At 42.6% G+C, this 19,070-nt stretch overlaps 2 protein-coding genes across 3 annotated transcripts in view; both read left to right on the top strand.

The window, feature by feature from the left end:
- The window catches only part of RUFY2 (RUN and FYVE domain containing 2), a 74,891-nt gene extending 74,669 nt beyond the window's left edge, over positions 1 to 222 (top strand). For both annotated transcript variants that reach the window (XR_007471391.1, XM_049697185.1), the window contains one exon: positions 80 to 222. Coding sequence is in view for 1 of the 2 variants with exons in the window: in XM_049697185.1 (XP_049553142.1) it covers positions 80 to 91 (12 nt within the window). In the remaining variant the exon portion in view is untranslated. The remainder of the gene's footprint in view (positions 1 to 79) is intronic.
- Positions 90 to 18,448, top strand: PBLD (phenazine biosynthesis like protein domain containing). Its single transcript, XM_033407627.2, has 9 exons — positions 90 to 224; positions 7,750 to 7,849; positions 8,216 to 8,314; positions 10,101 to 10,210; positions 10,424 to 10,453; positions 13,080 to 13,168; positions 13,406 to 13,584; positions 16,146 to 16,208; positions 17,636 to 18,448. Exons 1-9 carry the CDS (start codon positions 141 to 143, stop codon positions 17,746 to 17,748), a joined length of 867 nt encoding a protein of 288 aa, XP_033263518.1. The 5' UTR covers positions 90 to 140; the 3' UTR covers positions 17,749 to 18,448.
- Positions 18,449 to 19,070: the final 622 nt, after the last annotated feature.

Below are 19,070 nucleotides of genomic sequence, written 5' to 3'. Positions count from 1 at the left end.
TATTAGGTGTGTTAGAATAATTGCTTGACTTTGTACCTGCAAAATGATAGTAAAACATTAACTTTTTGATTTTTTGCAGCAACAAGCATGAAAGCAGGCTACTAGCAATTTTGAGAGCTTGCAGAAACATTGCAAGGAAAATGAAGTTCCCTATTTTCATAGCAGATGCATTCACAGCAAAAGCATTTCGTGGGAATCCTGCTGCTGTTTGCCTCCTAGAAAATGTAAGTAGTATTTTGTTTTGAAGTGCAGTGCCTCAAATCCTAGATTCCTGTAGAACCAAGTATTTCCTAAAAAAAAAAAAAAAAAAATCAGACCCACCTATTTGTGTACCTCTCTGGTTTGTTTTCTTTGTCAAATGATATCAGCAATGTTCATGTCTGCAAGTTGATATTGACCAAATCTTATGATGAGACTGCTTACACCTAGATGCAGGTGTAAGAGAAATGAAGATTCATGTAAAGAAGAACTAGAGCCAATTAAAAAAAAAGTGTGTGGGGGATTTCCCTGGTGGTTTGGTAGTTGAGACCCCCGCCCCCGCCCCCCCAAAAAAGAGCTCGAGCTCCTTGTAGCCTCTGTGTTTTCATTTAGTTAGCACCAAATGGGGAGGAGAATGAAATTAGATGAGTTTTATGTGACTGGACATGGCTGATACTACATTTAGCTTAAAAGATTCTAGCTGGATATTTTTAACCTTACCTATAGTTCAGACAATTAGAAATTCTTTTCAGGACCAAAGATGAGACATTTTGCAAGGACTTAAGTAATGTAGTAGATAGAAGGAATTAAGCTCTAACATAGAGAGAACTCAGCTTACTGAAAGTCTCATTTTAAAAATGGCTCTTTGATTGGATAAGTTTTAACAGAATAGTCAAAGTTTCTTTGACCTTAGATGCTTTGTGTTGTTACCTGGGTGTTAGGAAACAAGCCAAGGTACGCTTCTACTCAGAGCAGTTAGTACAAGAGTAGATTTTCTGAAAATTACTTCAGGAACACAGTAAGCAGCTGATGATCTTAAAGGGCAGAAATAGAAAGGCAGAGGTAGAGAACATGGTGGGGAGTGGGGGGAAGGGGAGGGTGGGATGAACTGGGAGATTAAGTGTGACATAAATACACTACCATGAGTAAAATAGATAGCTAGTGGGAACCTGCTGTATAGCACAAGGAGCTCAGCTCTGTGCTCTGTGATGACCTAGATGGGTGGGATGTGGGGTGGGGGAGGGCATATATGTATACCTATACCTGGCTCACTTCACTGTACAGCAGAAACTAACACAACATTGTAAAGCAGTTATACTCCAATAAAAAAATAACACATTAAAAAAAGTCTTATTAAGTTGGGGCCTTTGAGTGCAAACATCAAGCTGGCTGCAGATTAAAATCACCTGAGGTGCTTTAAAAATTCCTATGCCCAGCCAATCACAATAGAATCTCTGGGGGTGGGACCCAAGCAGCACTGTTTTTTAAAGCTCCCCGGGTGATTCTAGTGTAAATCAAGATGGAGAATGGCTGAGGTTTTACTGAGACAGGTGAATATTGTTAATTGAGTCTTTGGTATACTTATTTTCTCCGTCAAATGGAGCAGCAAAATGGTGATCAAGAGTCCTCATCTTACCTTGGGCTTCCCTGGTAGCGCAGTGGCTAAGAATCTGCCTGCCAATGTGGGGACACCGGTTTGAGCCCTGCTCCGGGAAGATCCCACGTGCCATGGAGCAACTAAGCCCCTGCGCCACAGCTACTGAGCCTGCGCTCTGGAGCCCACCTACCTCAACTACTGAGCTCACACGCCACAACTACTGAAGCCCCCGCGCCTAGAACCCATGCTCCGCAACGAGAAGACCCCACAAGAAGCCCACACACCGCAAAGAAGAGTAGCCCCCACTCACTGCAACTAGAGAAAGCCCGCCCGTAGCAACGAAGACCCAACGCAGCCAAAAATAAGTAAATAAATAAAACAAAACAAAACAAAGAGTCCTCATCTTACTTTGATGATGCATTCATCATGCAACCTTGCAGTTGGCATTTTCCAACCACAAAGTGCAGAAAGTAATAAAGTTTATAGGCTTTGTCAAGTAACACAAGAGCTTAGGAGTATTAGTGAGAGAATAACAGCCGGATTCTAAAATGTGAACTTTGTTTAGAAACAATATGGCAAACATAGCTTCACGTCAAGGACTTGTGAAATTGACTAAATCTGCTTGTCAAGAGTTTTAATATAGGTGCTTCCCTGGTGGCTCAGTGGTTAAGAATCCGCCTGCCAATGCAGGGGACACAGGTTCGAGCCCTGGTCTGGGAAGATCCCACATGCCGCGGAGCAACTAAGCCCGTGTGCCACAACTACTGAGCCTGCACTCTGGAGCCCATGAGCCACAACTACTGAAGCCCGTGCACCTGGAGCCTGTGCTCTGCAACAAGAGAAGCCACGGCAATGAGAAGCCCGAGCACCGCAACGAAGAACAGCCCCCGCTTGCCGCAACTAGAGAAAGCCCCCAGTTGAAAACCATTGTTTCAGAAGATACCTTCTCTAAAGAGAGGCTTATTCTGGAGTTTTCCTGTTTAAATTATCCATAAAAACAACTTTGTTGTGTGCCCAGTATATTTATTTATCCCGATTCAGCTGGCCTTTACTGGCTGTCTACCATAAGCTGGACACTGTGCTAGGATCAAATGTAATATTCATATATGTGTGTTTCTATTCTTTTAAACACTACTAATCATTTCCAGTGACAGCAAGGAGGATCAGCTTCACACTTTTTTTTTTTAAGTTTTTATTGAGTCTGTTACAATATTGCTTCTGTTTTGTTTTGGTTTTTCGGGCCCTGAGGCATGTGGGAATCTTAGCTCCCCAACCAGGGATCGAACCTGCACCCCCTGCTTTGGAAAGTGACCTCTTAACCACTGGACCGCCAGGGAAGTCCCTGGCTTCACACTTTTAAAGACGAATGCTTAGTTTTAGTTCCTAAAGTACTTGCTGTTCTGGTTTTTCTGGTTAAATTTAGGGACAACCAAAAGCCTGTTTTACAGGTTGGTGGGTTATATATTTAAAGAAAAACAGGTGTATAGCAATGCTGTGTTCAATCCATGCTTTAACTCATGTGCAGTGGCCATTTCCAAACTTGCTGCCCTTCTTAGAGAGAGGATCACTGGCTCAGTGTGACCACACTGGGTCAGAGGCTTCTGGGGTTTCTAGAGGGTTACAACCTCATATCTCATTTTTATGCCCAGAAAAATGATGCAAAGTGCAGAGAAGATTCTTCTAGGACATTGAAGTGTTTTCCTTTGCCAAGTATTTGAGGGAAGAGAGCAACGCAAAGGAAGAGGAAATGTTAATGTGGGAATTGCTGCTTCCCAAGTATCCTCACTGGCTTCTAGAACATAACTCTCAGCTTTGAGGGCAGTGACTTCAGGCAAGTTCAGCCAGATACATACTGTGCTAATTTCTTTTCATATATTATTTCATTTCACCCTCACAACCACTCTATGAGTAGGTCTTATTATTATTATCCCCATTTTACAGATGAGAAAATGGAGGCAGAAGAAGGTTAAATGGCTGACTTCAGAATCCCACCCCAGGTCTGCCTGACTGCAGGGCCCATGCTTTTAACCCACTGTACTCAATACTAGACTAAGATATCTTCCTCTTTTATGTGCTCCCACGGCACCCTTTCCCAGTTGATAACATGCATCACTCTTGTTGTAATTCATTCAATCCCTGTCTCTCTCACTACTGTACATTCCATGAGATCTTAATCTCTTCTGACTTGTTCCAACACACAAGGCCTAGCACATGGGAGGCACTAAATAGATATCTGTTGAGTGAAAGTGAAAATATTATAATCAGTGATACTATGGCAAAATCTCCTTCTAAGAGTTCTAGTTAGCCAACAGTTATTCATCTTTTGTTCTCATTGGTAGGGAGGGGTGGGCAGGGTATGCAAAGTGAGTATGTTCTTTGGGTTCTGTGATGGAGCTGGAGACACTAAGCATCTATAAGATCCATTAGAAGCAACTGAAGATGGCCTGAAGTTTGAGTGCTGCATTGTATGGGCATAACTTTATAATCGGAAATCCAAGTGCCTCGAAAGGAATCTCCCATTCCTAGATGATTTAGAACTTTCTACATCCAAGTGCTTTAACGTCGCTGGAAGGAAAGCAGAGGGACAAAGGAACAGAGCAGGACTGTCCTGTTTAGGCTGTCATATTTCTAAACTGTCACAAGGTGGGAGTATTTTAAAACTTTACTCTGATTTTCTGATCATTAATCTTTTGTGGGCCATATAGTGATGGAACCTCAGTGTCCCAACGCAGTACATTGGAAGGCAGAAAAACAAACATGGCTCTAATTTTGCTGCTGGAAGCTTGACTCATGTGAAATTGGCAAAAGGAAATGGATACTAAAGCAAGAGAACTAACAGTTATCGGTTTGGTTTGAAACTATTATGTTACGTTTAAAAATAAGCTTGTAGTGTAAAATGGAAACATTATTGGAACCAAAATTCAGTATTTTGAATGAATGTAGTCTCATTCTTTTTTTCCTAAAGCTCTCCAAGTTGAAGCAATATTAATCTTCTCATGATTCACCATTATTTTGATCTTTGGTTCCAGTGTAGAAATTCAGCCACATGTGGTGCACATTGAGGGCTGCTACTATCATACTTTCTACATTGTCTCTGGCCCCTCAGGCAAATAGCAGGTGCATTTTCAGTGTTCTGGGGCAGAAATTGCACTTATAGAAATTCAAATTGTAATTGGTGAAATATACCAAAGCAGAGAAGATTAAAGAGTTGATGGTCTGTGAAGTGTGTGTTTTAGCTGATGTGCAAAAAAGCCCATTTGCAAAGGAATCTATTACCAATAGATGGTGAGCTTGGCTACAATGCGAAATGCTTTAATACTTTTAGAGGCTCTGGTCCTAAAGATCACGGGAAGCAATAGGCAAAGAAAGGAAGGACAAGGATAGGGAGTTTGGCCAGATCAGATACAGGAGGGACTGGCAGGCACAGCAGGTTCCTTTAGTCAAGGAGGCAAATCCAGGCTTTTTTTCATTAACCCTTCAATCACCTTTGAGGCCTGTGACTGCAGACTCAGCACTGGGGAATTAAATGGCTCTGAGTTTCTCTCAGGTGTTACATGCACGGGCAGGTGGGCCAGTTTCCATGGAGAACATTCAACAGGCCACTGCGAAGCGCTTGAGTTCACTTCTGAACATTGTTGCCTTGTTGGCCTCAGCAGCACCCAACCCCCTCCTCTACTCAGGTGGGACTTCTCACTCCCCAGGCCCACAGGTGCCCAGAGGTGTGACATGTGCTCATTCCACTTCATTCCTACCATCCTAATTCTCCTTACCTTAGCTTACAGAATCCTAGAGTGTCAAAGATTTAACAGAAGGAGAAAGAAGTGAGGTCAAGTGATTTGCCCAAGAAGCGTCCCCAATACAAAGCTTTTTGCCCACATTTTCCTGTTCAACTCAACAAAATCTTCCCTTTTTCTAGGTCCACATCAAGTCCTCACCTTTAAAGTCCTAGAGTATTTAATGTCAAAATCCATTGCTGATTTCTGTATCTATCTTGACTTCTCAACTGAGAGGCTCAGGCCCTTGACCAGAGGACCATACCTTACACACCAGGGCTCCCCAGACTTTAATGTGCTCACAGATCACCTGGTTTCTGGTTAAGATGGAGATTCTGATCCAGAAGGTCTGGGGCAGGGCCTGAGACTCTCCATTTCTAACACATTCCCTTGGGAATGGTGCTGATGCTGGTGGCCTAGCGTGGCACTCAGTGATTGATTCTGCTTGCAGGAGTCCATTTTATCTGATAGACATCGGTTTTCTTGCCTGCAGCCTGTTAAAGGGATAATAATAATTTCCTTGTTATGGGGAGGCAGTGCGGCGTGGCAGGTTAAAGCACTGGCTTTGAACCACTTAAAAAGGTAACGTTTATCAAGTACTTACTATGCATCAGGCACTGTGATGAGCACTTATATGCATTATTGGATTAAATCTTTTGAAAGAAAAACATTAAGTAAAAAACAAACAGAAAAACCCGTTGTGTTATTTTTTTCAGAAAATAAGTATCTATTTCTTAAGTGATTTCTCTTTCTGTAGGACTACAGAGCCTCTACAGATTTTTAATACAGAGCTCCTTTAAGAAAAGCTTAGTAAGTCCCCTGTTAGGATTTTTACATCAGCTGATATTTTAAAAATCATGACTGATTTTTCACAACTGCTGTTTTATGCCTTTTTTTTCAATACAGAAACTTTAATAGGTAAACATATCTGTAATGTTATATGAGTATACGGAAAGTGTTTCAAAAGAATTTGAATCAACTAAAAGACAAGGGTGTTTAACTTGCATAACTCAGATAAGTGAATTATGAATTTATTAGAATAAAGCATAATTCTTATTTCTGGGTTTCAGGAGCTCAAGAATAGTAAGTTTTGCCAAAGCAAAAATGCATTTGTCTTGAGATTTCTTTTTTTTAAAATAAATTTTTATTGGAGTATAGTTAATGTCTTGAGATTTCTTTAGAATTCAAAATCTAAGTAGCGATCATTTTGTTGATTAAAAAAATTGCTTTTCATTCTCAAAAAGAAAATTCATGCTTCAGCCCATTTTTTCCCTTGAGTTAAGAGGAATGTATATATGTGTGTTTATGCATGTATATGTATGTAGGTGTCTTCACAATAACCCTTCGACCTAAGTACTATTATTTCCACTTTAAAGGCATAGAAGCTGAGGCTCCAGGAGGTGAAATGACTTGCCCACTCTTGCACTGTTTCTAGGAGCTGACCCAGGTTACAAATCCAATTATGTATGTTTCCAAAGCCTACTTTAAAAAAATTGTTTTATTTTGAAAAATTAAAAAACTTAAGAAAAATTTCAAGAATGAACATCTACATACTTTTCCTCTAGATTCACTGGTTCTTACCATTTGCAAAGCCCACATTCTTAATCACTCTACCATTTATTAGACGTATTGTGTTTTTAGGATTTACATAAACTTTCTGTGTTTAATTTGTTTATCTGTAAGTGGATAAAAATATCTATATTGAGGGTTTTTAAAATGAAGGTTAACTGGATAATTATTCTCTTAGCAAATATTTATTGACCTCCTTCCATCCCAGGATGAATAAAAGCATTGTTCTAAATCAGGACAAAGCAAAGTAGCACAGTTGGTGCTCTCATAGATCCAGAGTCAGAGGTGGGGGGAACAGACATTAAAAGGACATAGCAAGTAATTTCAGGTGGTCTATGCACTGGGGAAGAGACAGAGCAGTCCGGAAGGCTTTCTGGAGGAGGTGACCTCTGGCCTGAGGCCTGACTCATGAAAGGGAGTGAACTGTGCATAAATGGGGGCAGAGTGGTCCAGCCTGCTCAGAGTGGGCACCTGACATCTCTTCATCCAACAGGAAAGAGAGATTGTGGAGTTTCCATTTGCAGAAATTATTTTTAGAAGAGAACACATGCTCTCAGATAGACTAGATAATAATCTGACAAAGGATAGCCCAGGCCGGTAGGTTTTCAGAATCTGTTCTAGCTTTTAACCTCCACAGCTCTTCACATGGTTGCATGCATGGATTTCTGAAAAACCATCTTTATAAAAGTGCCTTGAATTCCTTGGTGATTATTTCCTTTTAGGCATATAACTTTTAATATTAATAAACTGTTATTTACTAGTGGCAGTTGCTGTCCAAGGAAGTCAGATTTTTGTTTCTGGAGTCTCAATAACCTTTTGTTTCTAATTTAGAAATTGGATGAAGACATGCATCAAAAAATTGCAAAGGAAATGAATCTCTCTGAAACTGCTTTTATCCAAAAACTACACCCAACTGACAACTTTACACAAAGTAAATACGCTTTTTTTTTTAACCATTCCTGAATGGCACAAGAAGCTGCTTTTCCAGTGGGGGAATGATAGTTAAGGGAAATGTCCATTTACTATTTGCATGCAGATAGGAGAGAGCGGGGGAGCTTCTAATCTGGTTTTCATTTCATCTGGGGGAGCAGGTATTGGTGAATTTGAGTGTTTCAGCTCCAGATCTAGCACTGGGGGGCCCTAGGAGGCTTGCCTAGACTTTGTTCCTCCTTTCACAACACGTTTCAGTGATGAATCATGCTAATGAAATATTTAGAAAAGAATAAGAAAATGAAAAGTTTACGACCCCCTTGTATGGGAATGATCTCATCTCTCTTTGGTTTTTTCTCCTCTGAAGGTTCCTGCTTTGGATTAAGGTGGTTTACACCAGTGAGTGAGGTTCCTCTCTGTGGCCACGCTACCCTGGCTTCTGCAGCTGTGCTGTTTCACAAAATAAGTAACGTGATTTTCTTTTATGAACTTACCATTTAGCAAATAGCAAATATTTTTAAAAACTCTCACACATTCTTTCCTGTGAACCAAAGTGACTGGTATAAAGACACTGCAAAGTTTATTTCATGCGATTTATTATGCAGAAACAAAAACAGCAAGCTTCTATAACACTTTGATATTTCAGAGTATGTACCATGCATGTTGGAAAGCCATGGTCATTGTTTCCTGGAATGCCATTTTCTTCTAAATAGGAGCTCTCTGGTCTCTTTGACAAACACAGGAGCAGAGTTTGCAAGGCAGAATAGTTGTCTAACATGATATGATACTGGGGAACCAAAAGACATAACTTTGCCCCGAATATGTCCCCACCCACATTGAAATTCATTTCACAATAAGAGCTTTTTTACTCTGAATTTTAAATATTAATGAGCCCCCGCTGTATACATTTACCCTGTGAAGAGAGGATGCAGCACCTTAATCCTACCTGTGTCCATCTCAGCTACACTTAGTATAATAGATAAAGATCAGGGCTTTGTGGGAATGGGGCAGAGAGATGCCTGGAAACGTCCTAAAAGTGGAGATGGAAGCAGCCATGAATAAGTGTAGACCACAAACAGAAAGTTAAACAAGGAAATAAACAGGATGATACGACACAGGGGTAACTCTGGGGAGGAGGGTGTTGGAAAAAGAAGTTCTCTGGGGGAGCAACTTAGGTGGGGATGATAAGGGAAGGTGTTAATAGGTCAGGTTTGCCCAGAAAGCAGACTCTGAGACACACTGGCATGCCAGAAGAATTGGGGGCAGTGTTCTTGAGATCAGTATTGTTAAGGGAGTAAAAGAAAGCAGAACTGAACCCAGGGAGAAGTTGAACTGCAAAGTGGTAGCACCAAAGAAAGACCTGATAGTCCTCCACAGGGTGGGCCTAAGGTTCCATGAGAAAATGCTTGGTAAATAATGATGTCTTACACCAATTATAATGAGAAGAATTAAACTTTGGGTTTCAGAATGTAAATTTTACTCTGTGAAAGTTAATCAGCGGTGCTGAATTTTCTCACCTTTGAGATATGGTTAAGTATTACAGAAATACTAGGGAAGAGAAAAGAATTAAGTCACAAATCCTTGTTTTCACTAAAAATGTTACCCACGCTGAGATAAGTGGCCCAAGGTGTATCAGTAACATGAAGGGATATTATATCAGGTTTGGTGATCTAATCTTTAAATCAAGATTTTATGTATAGTTTGGTTTGTTTATGGTAAGCTTGGTTTGTTCATCTCAGACTGTTGTACATGACCTGTATGTTCTATTTGTCATCCCCTTGGCTTATCTTAAACTAGTAGAGTTTATAACTCTGTAGTATTATAGGGGGATAGTTAAAAATCTGCATTAGAAAACATTATAGCATCCCTATGAGCTATGTTTAATTATTACCCCCAATTTATTGGTAAAATGAAATTAGTATAGTTTTAATTATTACCCCATTTTATTAATGAGGAAATTGAGGTTTAAGGAGATTAAATAATTTTTTCAAGGGCACAGCATGATGTCAAGTCCAATCAGTTATGTTCTTGGTTCTCAAGTTAGAATCCAGTGAGAGTTTTCTCCACTTAGGACCCAAGTAACCCAAACCTGGGACCCCTTTACTGGAAAGAACAACACTGCCAGAGAATCTAAGACTACACAACAGTGATCAAAACAGACATGCAACTATATAACAATGTTTATTTTCCTATTTCTTGATTCCTTTCAAAAAGTTTTCTAGTTGACAAAATAGAATTCTTTTTTTGGCCAGAAAACACGAATAGCACCCTAACGTTTGTCACTCTGAGTGGGGAACTAAAGGCCAGAAGAGAAGAGGATGGTATCGTCCTGGACCTGCCTCTTTATCCAGCCCATCCCCAGGTCAGCTCTTTTTAATTTTTTTTTTTCTATTGGCTGCCCTGCACGGCTTATGGGATCTTAGGTCCCTGACCGGGGATTGAACCAGGCCCTCGGCAGTGAGAGCATGGAGTCCTAACCACTGGACCGCCAGGGAATTCCCAGCTCTTTTTAATTATTGCCGTAAACTGACAGCTTTCCTGTTTTACAGTAGTTTTGTCTTTTTTCCCAATCTAGGACTTCCATGAAGTGGAGGATTTGATAAAGGTTGGTGAAAAGAATCAAACCTGAGCCGTGTGATATGATCATCTGTTATCATTTGAACAAAGATTCGGTACTATTTGATCTCAACAGATAGGCCTTCTACCAGTACAAGTGTTCCATTCTAAGCTTGGTTTAATACTGCACCGTGCATTTGAGATTTGAATTTTAATATTGAATCTAGGGACTTCCCTGGTGGTCCAATGGTAAAGAATCCACCTTACAATGCAGGGGATGGGTGTTTGATCCCTGGTTAGGGAACAAAGACCCCACATGCCTCGGGGCAACTAAGCCCGTGCGCCTCAACGATAGAGCCGTCGTGCGCAAACTACAGACCCTGAGAGCCACAACTAGAGAGAAGCCCTTGCGCTGCAACAAAGACCCGACACAGCCAGAAAAAAAAAAAGAAAAAGAATATTGAATCTATTTAGTGAGAAGGTTGACCAGTTTTCCCTGACTCTTCATTATCCGATTAGCCTCCATGGAAAGGTGGGGGAGGGGAGACTGCCGTGTGGCAGGCTGAGAGTGAAAGGAAAGAGTGGAAACTGCCTGGCAGCTGTCGGAGTCCTGATGTCTTTAGTGGAGAATACGCCTGAGATGACAGGGCTGTGCTTTGATGGAAGAGAGCAGGAAAGCATGGGAACCTCGATAGAGAAGACAAGATACATAGACTGGCCTCCTCAAGGAGTCTGTGTGGGAATGGGGCTTGATGATGATGGTTATGATGACGATGATGACAATGAACATTTTTGAGAGTCTCCCCTGTGCAGTGCCACGCACTAAGTGTTTTTTTTTTGTTTGTTTGTTTTTTTTGTTTTTTTTTTCGGTACGCGGGCCTCTCACTGCCGTGGCCTCTCCCGTTGCGGACCACAGGCTCCGGACGCGCAGGCTCAGCGGCCATGGCTCACGGGCCCAGCCGCTCCGCGGCATGTGGGATCTTTCTGGACCGGGGTACGAACCCGTGTCCCCAGCATCGGCAGGCGGACTCTCAACCACTGCGCCACCAGGGAAGCCCTAAGTGTTTTAATGTATTATCTCATTTAATTCTCACTGCCACCCAGTGCAGCAAGCACTACAGTTGTCTCCCAGAGATTCCAGAAGGCCAGAGCAGCCCTGGATGGCCAGGTGCTTAGTTTGTAGAGCAGGAAGGCCCCACGTCAGGACCAGGCCAAGGGCAGCCATGAGAAAAAATGATTCTGTAAAATGGCGTATTGTGGTATTTCTCAGTGAATTTTCAACTCAGGATTTATAATCTCTTTAGTGTTTTGCTTTAAGTTTTCAGAGTATAAGCAAGTATCATGGATTCTGATTTTACACTCAGCTCTACCTATGGCTTGAGTTTTGGGAGACAAGCCGAATTCATAAATGAACTACTTTAAACATATTGGCAAGAAAATGGAAAATATTCACAGTGCTAGACCTTGTTCATGGTAGAAAGAGCTTAACCTGATCTCTCTAAGCCTCAGGGTCGGCATTTGTAAAATGAGGATGATGAAGGGTTATTTATTGTGAGTATTGTCATTTTGTGTTCCTAGAAACTGGCAATAAGATTCTCAGCTGAGAATTAAACTTTCAAATTGACATAAGAATCCATGCAGAGAATGACCCTTCAGAGAGACTGAGAGGCCCCGGAGAGCAGATGGGATCGGGCTGTAGGCGTTCCCATTTCTGGGGGGGTCGGGAACGTTGGTCAGCAGTGGTCACAGAGGCAGACATTCCAGGCATCACCCACGGCAGAGGGAGTCTTGGCGATAAGACCTAGAACACCTCAGTCCCTAAAGAAGATTAGAGAACCTGAAGCCACCTAGTGACAACCAGACAACTACTGTGTAACTCTTGTCTGTTCTGAAGGCAGCTGGTGGTGGTGCCACAGGATGACTCGGGGGGCACAAGACACATACAGTATCTTGGATATGAGTGAGGCTATGTGCAGCCCAGTAAAGGGTGAATCAGGGTATCTCTAGAAAATGTTGAAAATGTTGCTACGTTCTTGATCTGTAGCATACAGTCTACGTGAGAACAGCGAGCTTGCCAAGCAGAGCAGCCTTGAGACAAGTGCCCTAGTCCCCACTTCCAATCAGACTGCTGGCCCTGAGTCCTTCCCATGTGGAAGCTTCTAGTTACTGCTGCAGGAACTCCACATATTATTTCACTTAATCCTCACAACAACTCCAAGAGGCAGGCATGAAGCCCGCACCTCTACAGATAGTAGACAGTAGTAATTCAGAGCTTTGACTCCAGGGCCCCTCAGACCTGGGTCAAGGTGTGTGTGTGTGTGTGTGTGTGTGTGTGTGTGTGTGTGTGTGTGTGTGACCTTGGGCCTCTCTGAATCTTCTTATCTGTGGGGAAAATACCCACCTGAAGGAGTTGTGTGTTGAGGGGCGTAGTAACATGTGTGAACAATGCCTATCTCTGGCTAAACTCAGAGGGTAAACTCAACCCTCATCAAAGTCTCTGGCTGCCAGGAAACTGGCCTTCTTGAGCAATACCTTGAGTCCCAAAACTGACCTGAAACTCCTGGGATTGGAGATGTTGGGTGTGCCTGGCACAGAGCAGACACTCGTGAGAGGTTGCTCTCCAAACATGGGTCAAATTCATAAATTCCTGAGGAGGTTTTGGTCTGTCTCCATAGACTGCCATAGGTGACACACTGGTTCAGGACATCCGCTATTCCCCAGATACCCGAAAGCTCCTGGTCCGGCTCAGTGATACTTACAACAGGTAAACAAGATTTTTGGCTTCGTCAGCACCCTGGGGATGGCCGAGCACCCAGATTTATGGCTCTGGCTTGGTCTGGCTGTGCCATGTTCTGTCAAACCATGATTTACACAGCCAGAGAGTTTTGTTCCCCTCCTGGTGAGCCATTTGGCAAGCTGCATCCTGTCCTGCTTTACAGAGTGTGGGCAGTGGGTAGTCTATTGAATGGCTTTGTCCTGATCCACCCTGTTTCTGAACAAGGTCATTTCTGGAGAGCCTGAAGGTGAACACACAGAATCTGACGCAAGTGGAAAACACGGGGAAGGTGAAAGGACTCATTCTCACCATCAAGGGAGAGCCTGATGGGCAGACTCAAGCGTTTGACTTTTACTCCAGATATTTCACTCCATGGTTTGGTGTGGCCGAAGACCCTGTAACAGGTACTTTTTGACTTGAGTCCTGAAGAGGGCTGAACAGTGGAGAGGGAGGAGGATAACAAGTAGCTGTTGCTGTGCCCTCCACGTGACCTTTCAGGTTGTTTGGTTTTTGAGCTGCCTTTGTTTCCCTACCTACCCCTCCCCCACCCCTTCGCTGAAGTCTCATGTGAAAAACAGAGTTAAGGAGGCAGTATAGCAGGGTTAAACTAGGGTCAGACAGGCTGGGTTTGCATCTTAGCTTCCTAGCTGTTGACCTTGGGCAAATGACTTAACATTTTTTTTTTAGATTTTTTTTTGATGTGGACCATTTTTTAAAAAGTCTTTATTGAATTTGTTACAATATTGCTTCGATTTTTATGTTTTGGAGTTTGTTTGTTTTTTTTTTTGGCCGCGAGGCCTGTGGGATCTTAGCTCCTCGACCAGGGATTGAACCCACACACCCTGCACTGGAAGGTGAAGTCTGAACCACTGGACCACCAGGGAAGTCCCTGACTTAACTTTTTAAAGCTTTTGTTCCCTGGCTATAAAATATGGATAATACCTCATAGGTTATGTAAACACAACGCATGTTAAGTGGTCAACACAGTGCCTGGCACATGGTAAGTGCCCAATAGCTATTAGGTATTTTAATAATAACAACAGGGCTTCCCTGGTGGCGCAGTGGTTGAGAGTCCGCCTGCCGATGCAGGGGACACGGGTTCGTGCCCCGGTCTGGGAAGATTCCACATGCCGTGGAGCGGCTGGGCCCATGAGCCATGGCCGCTGAGCCTGCGTGTCCAGAGCCTATGCTCCGCAATGGGAGAGGCCACAACAGTGAGAGGCCCGCACACTGCAAAAAAAAAAAACAGAAAACAAAAAAAAACTGGCTCCCTGAACCAACACTTCTAGAGCTGCCATTTGCAAAATCTAGTGGCCAATGTCCACTACATTCCCAAAGCCTTTTTTCCTTTTCAGTGACCAGCCTGCACGATCATTGATCTAGATAAGATTTGGTTTTTGAAGGATCAAGCCCTGGACTGCTGGTGGGAAATTGGGACAGGCATAGTGGTTTTGTTTTTTCCTCCCTTCCTCATTTCCCTGACCTGCCCACAAAGTGGGTGGGATGGGTTCAGGAACGTGGGTATTCAGGATCTTCTACCAGACAGAAGCAGAGGGATGAAGTCAAAGATGGGCAAAAATGTGAAGCCTCGTACTTTCATCCTCCTGGAGAAGAATGGCCTGAGCCACAAAAGGGGGGATGCTGGATGGAGGAGACTGGTGGATGGGATAGTGGCCAGGGTAAAAGGAGGCTGAGCAGAGACTGTGAGCCTCCTGTTCTGGTCAGATGGCAGGGGCTGGGATGGTTTCAGGGCCTTGACTTAGTTACTCTGAGGAACAAAATATGTGAAATTCAAAGCTCAGCAAGCAAGCACTTTTAAAGACTCAGGAAAATGCCCAGCGACTGTTGGTCCAACTCAACCCTCCCCAATAGAAAAGAAGTTCTGAGTGGACTTACACTTGCACAGCTGCTTCCCAAAGATGTTAATTACCACAGAGGGCAAGTTTTTTCCCCCTGTAATGATGCTTTTCTAGAGTGGGAAGGGCAGCGATGACCAACCATTTCAGTTTGCTTGAGACTGAGGGACTTCTCAGCATACAGGATCTTCAGTTCTAAAACCAGGACAGTCTCAGGCATACTGGGATGCTCGGGCACCCTATGTGGACCTCCCATAACATTAGTAAGTTTTCCTGAAGGAGAGACCTTTTCCAAACCATCCTTTTTTCTCCCAAAGACTTTTCTGTCAGTTATTACTTTACATTTTGTTTCTTCATTTTATTTTATTTAATTAATTAATTTATTTTTTTGCGGTACGCGGGCCTCTCACTGTTGTGGCCTCTCCCGTTGCGGAGCACAGGCTCCGGACGCGCAGGCTCAGCGGCCATGGCTCAAGGGCCCAGCCGCTCCGCGGCAATGTGGGATCTTCCCGCACCGGGGCACGAACCCGTGTCCCCTGCATTGGCAGGCAGACTCTCAACCACTGCGCCACCAGGGAAGCCCTGTTTCTTCATTTTAATATCTATTCTCTGATCGAAACCTAGGGCACAATCATATGAAAAAATACCTCACTAAAAGAAAGTTCTTCTGGCACCGAAAACCTGTGAATGCTGACTTGGTGGGAAATATAGCCTTTTGTCAGAGTTCCCACCTTTTCTTTCATGTGTGTCCTAAGAAGAAGGAGATATTTTTCCCTTGAAAGATGTAGACAGATTTATGTGAAGACCTTGATTCTACCATGGGCTGACAATGAACTGGTAGACAAGACAAGAATTAAAACCTACAGTTTAATTCAGCCTTCAGAAAGTATAAGACACAGCAGATACATCGTTTGGAGGAGTTATCCGTAAATTCTATGTCTTCCTTTCTATTTCCATCCCTAATTCCACACTTGGCTGTGGCCACGGCCAACATAATGACTACGTCATCTAAGGTTTAGTCAAACTGGATAGTTGATTGTTTATGAACTTAGCACAGAGTTGCCCCTGTTTTCTTTGGGATTGTACCATGACTTTTCACTTCTTTTAAGGGTCTGCACATACTGTTCTCAGCAGCTACTGGTCCCAGCAACTGGGGAAGAAAGTCATGCATGGTAGGACAGCTTGTTTTCAAATTTTAAAAAATTTGCTTAACTTGAAGCCAGTATTTCTTCTCATATGTACTATCCACTTGAAGATGTAATAAAGTGTTAACTATCACCCACGTGAAAATGAGAGGTTTCGAATTCCTTCCCCCTGAACCTTCTACTCAAAACATCCTCCACCCCAAACATCTTCCACCTCTGTCTCTCCCAACACAAGGACACACTTCTAATACAGTAAGTACCCAATAAATGTTTGTTGAATAAAGTTAACTAGCTGTATAACTTTGACCCAGAAAGGTTATTTATAATGTGACAAGTTGAGACTGGATGATTACCAAGGTTCCTTACTGCTGCTGCTAGTTATGAGATTAAATCAAACAAACTGCTTTGGAACCAAGTCTCCTGGTGATTTACATAGTGCCTGAGGCAGAGAAAATAAATGGCAGCCAGTGGAATTTACACAGCTAGTACTATGCCGCTAGTAGTCTGTATGTGGTACAGGCTACACAATCAAAGTAGGAGTTTGACTTTAAAGGATGGAGGTTCTTACTTAGTGGGATGGTTAAGCCTCTGTGACCCTGATTTGGGAACAGCACGGTGACTGTTCTCTTTCTTTGGTGAGCCTAATTACTCCTCTGACCTTAGGAAGCCTGAGGCTGTGCCTCATGGTTGCCTGACAAGTGTGGTTGCTTGCAAACCACAATGAGTAAAGCACTCCCTTTATCCTATTCAGACCGCGGAAGGTGGGGCCTTTTCAGAAGGGCCAAGAGCACCCCTCTTTATCTTCTTAGACTTTTAGTCCTTGCCTCTGTCTTTTCACATGTGCTTGCCTTCTAGACAGAGCCAGGGAGGATGCTATATGGGCGGGGTATGTCTGGGGCATTACAGGAAGTAATAGAGGAAGTGGCTCAGGAAGCGAAGCTGTAGAGCTGTGTATTCTGTGGATCAAATTGCGTCTGTGGTCTCAGTCCTCAGGAGAATGGGGTGGGCTGGGCAATACCATGCACAGAGGAAGGAATGCATTCTATTTCAAAAATTTTTTAAGATTAATTGATTTTTATTAAGGTAACATTGATTTATAACATCATATAAGTTTCACGTGTACATTGTATTCCTGCTTCTATATACCCTACAACGTGCTTACCACCAAAAATTTATTTTCCATCTTTCACCGTACAGTTGATCCCCTTTACCCATTTTGATCTCCCCGCCCCTCCCTGACCCTTCGCCTCTGGCAACCACCCTCTGTTCTCTGTGTCTATGTATTTGTGTTTCGTTTGTTCATTTATTTTGTTTTTGTTTGTTTGAAGGAATGTGTTCTTTAAACTGACCTGGGAGGGTTCTAGAGCTTGTAATACGTGGTCTGTCACTATGCCCTGTTAATTAAAAAGGGTGAAAATGATCTTAATTTGTGACTCGTTTTATGTTTTCTTTAGCCTTTCAGTGTTCCAGCCGGGGAGGAGAATTGCAGATTTCCCTGCGTCCTGATGGACGAGTTGACATCAAGGGGCGTGCTGCTCTTGTTTTAGAGGGCACGCTGACGGCCTAGACGCGCCTGTGCGTGATGCTGCGATCCTGACTTACTATTTTCCACGTAGAAAGAAATGTAAGGGGCTGCTTTGAATAAAGTTTGCATAGTAGTCTACTTAATCCTCACCTTAGACATAGAACAACAAACACATATTAATGGAAATTTAATAATGCTTCCTGACTAATTAACTAATGGAGTTTTGGCTCTGCCTGTGAGTATATTTGAAATGTAAGTAACTAATAACGAAGAATAATGTTGTCACCTTTGATTATGAGCACCAATCACAAAATGAGGAACAAATTTATGAGGAGTAAGATCAAACCATTTAAACTTAGGTGTGAGTACCAGATAGACTGTTTTGTAGCCATTGAAAAGACCCAATAACTATGAGGAAATATTAAAAAAAATTTCATGATACAATACCAAGAAAGAAAATCACAGTAGAGTATAAACTGTTAGCGACGTTATGCTGTGTCTGTGGAGAATACGAATTTATATGGACAGAGATGGATCATGAAGATAGAAAAGTGAAAAGAGTTCACGTGTGGAGGATAAGATTGGAGTAATTTTAATGTACCTAAAAAGTTATTTTCTTCATTGGAACACACTCATGTTTAATAACTAAAAATCAGGACATGTAGCTAAATAACTAAAAAGCCCAGAATTTTTTTAAATGTATGTGTGATAGAGTGGTAGTAAAATTAAACATGAAAAGTAATATCTTGCGTCTTTCCAAGTTCTTTTTGGGGTGGGAATTCCCCTTGCTGTGGCTCCCATGTATTCTGCAAGTTAGGTGCCCAGCTGGGATCTGAATTCCCAGCCCATGTGTCAGATCTACTGCTCAGCAATCTGACGTGGTTGGTAAAAAGCAATTTGCTGTCTCCTGTGTATAAGACACTGGGCTAGAAGCTGGTGGGGTGGAGAGCTGGGGGCCAGGCTGCAAAGGAGATTAGAGGGGAAGCTTATAGAGCTCTCAAGGGAATCTAACTGGGAAAACCAGGCTCATCCTTTCATGAAAAGATAATGAGCACTTGCACTGGTCTGTGATTAGGGTCTACATATGGCAGACACTGAATGCTATGGCGTAGTCTGGGGAGTGTTGAAGGACAGGGCTTCGAAAGACTGGGGCATGAGCAAGGCTTCAGAGATGAATGCACATGGCATGTCTGGGTTTTGTCTAGAGTTTCTACATCTTGAAAGTAGTTAGGTTCTATGGGGGCTGAGAGAAATAAAAGAAAGTAATTATTAAACTTACAATCCAGTTGAAGAGATAGCATGTAAACACAAGGATAGATAAATAATACTGTAAGCTATTTTTATTGTTGTTTTTTAAACTATTA

This window comes from Orcinus orca, chromosome 14 (genome assembly GCF_937001465.1).
Source record: "Orcinus orca chromosome 14, mOrcOrc1.1, whole genome shotgun sequence".
Taxonomy (NCBI): domain Eukaryota; kingdom Metazoa; phylum Chordata; class Mammalia; order Artiodactyla; family Delphinidae; genus Orcinus; species Orcinus orca.
Note: the sequence above shows the minus strand (reverse complement) of the source record. Positions and strands in the feature narration are given on the sequence as shown.

Bases quoted from the DNA above. Each gene is read 5' to 3' on its own strand.
- PBLD (XM_033407627.2), top strand. From the start codon at position 141: ATGAAGTTCCCTATTTTCATAGCAGATGCATTCACAGCAAAAGCATTT. The intron at 7,850-8,215 runs GTAAATACGCTT...TCTCCTCTGAAG, and splicing joins AACTGACAACTTTACACAAA to GTTCCTGCTTTGGATTAAGG. The intron at 8,315-10,100 runs GTAACGTGATTT...TTTTTTGGCCAG, and splicing joins TGTGCTGTTTCACAAAATAA to AAAACACGAATAGCACCCTA.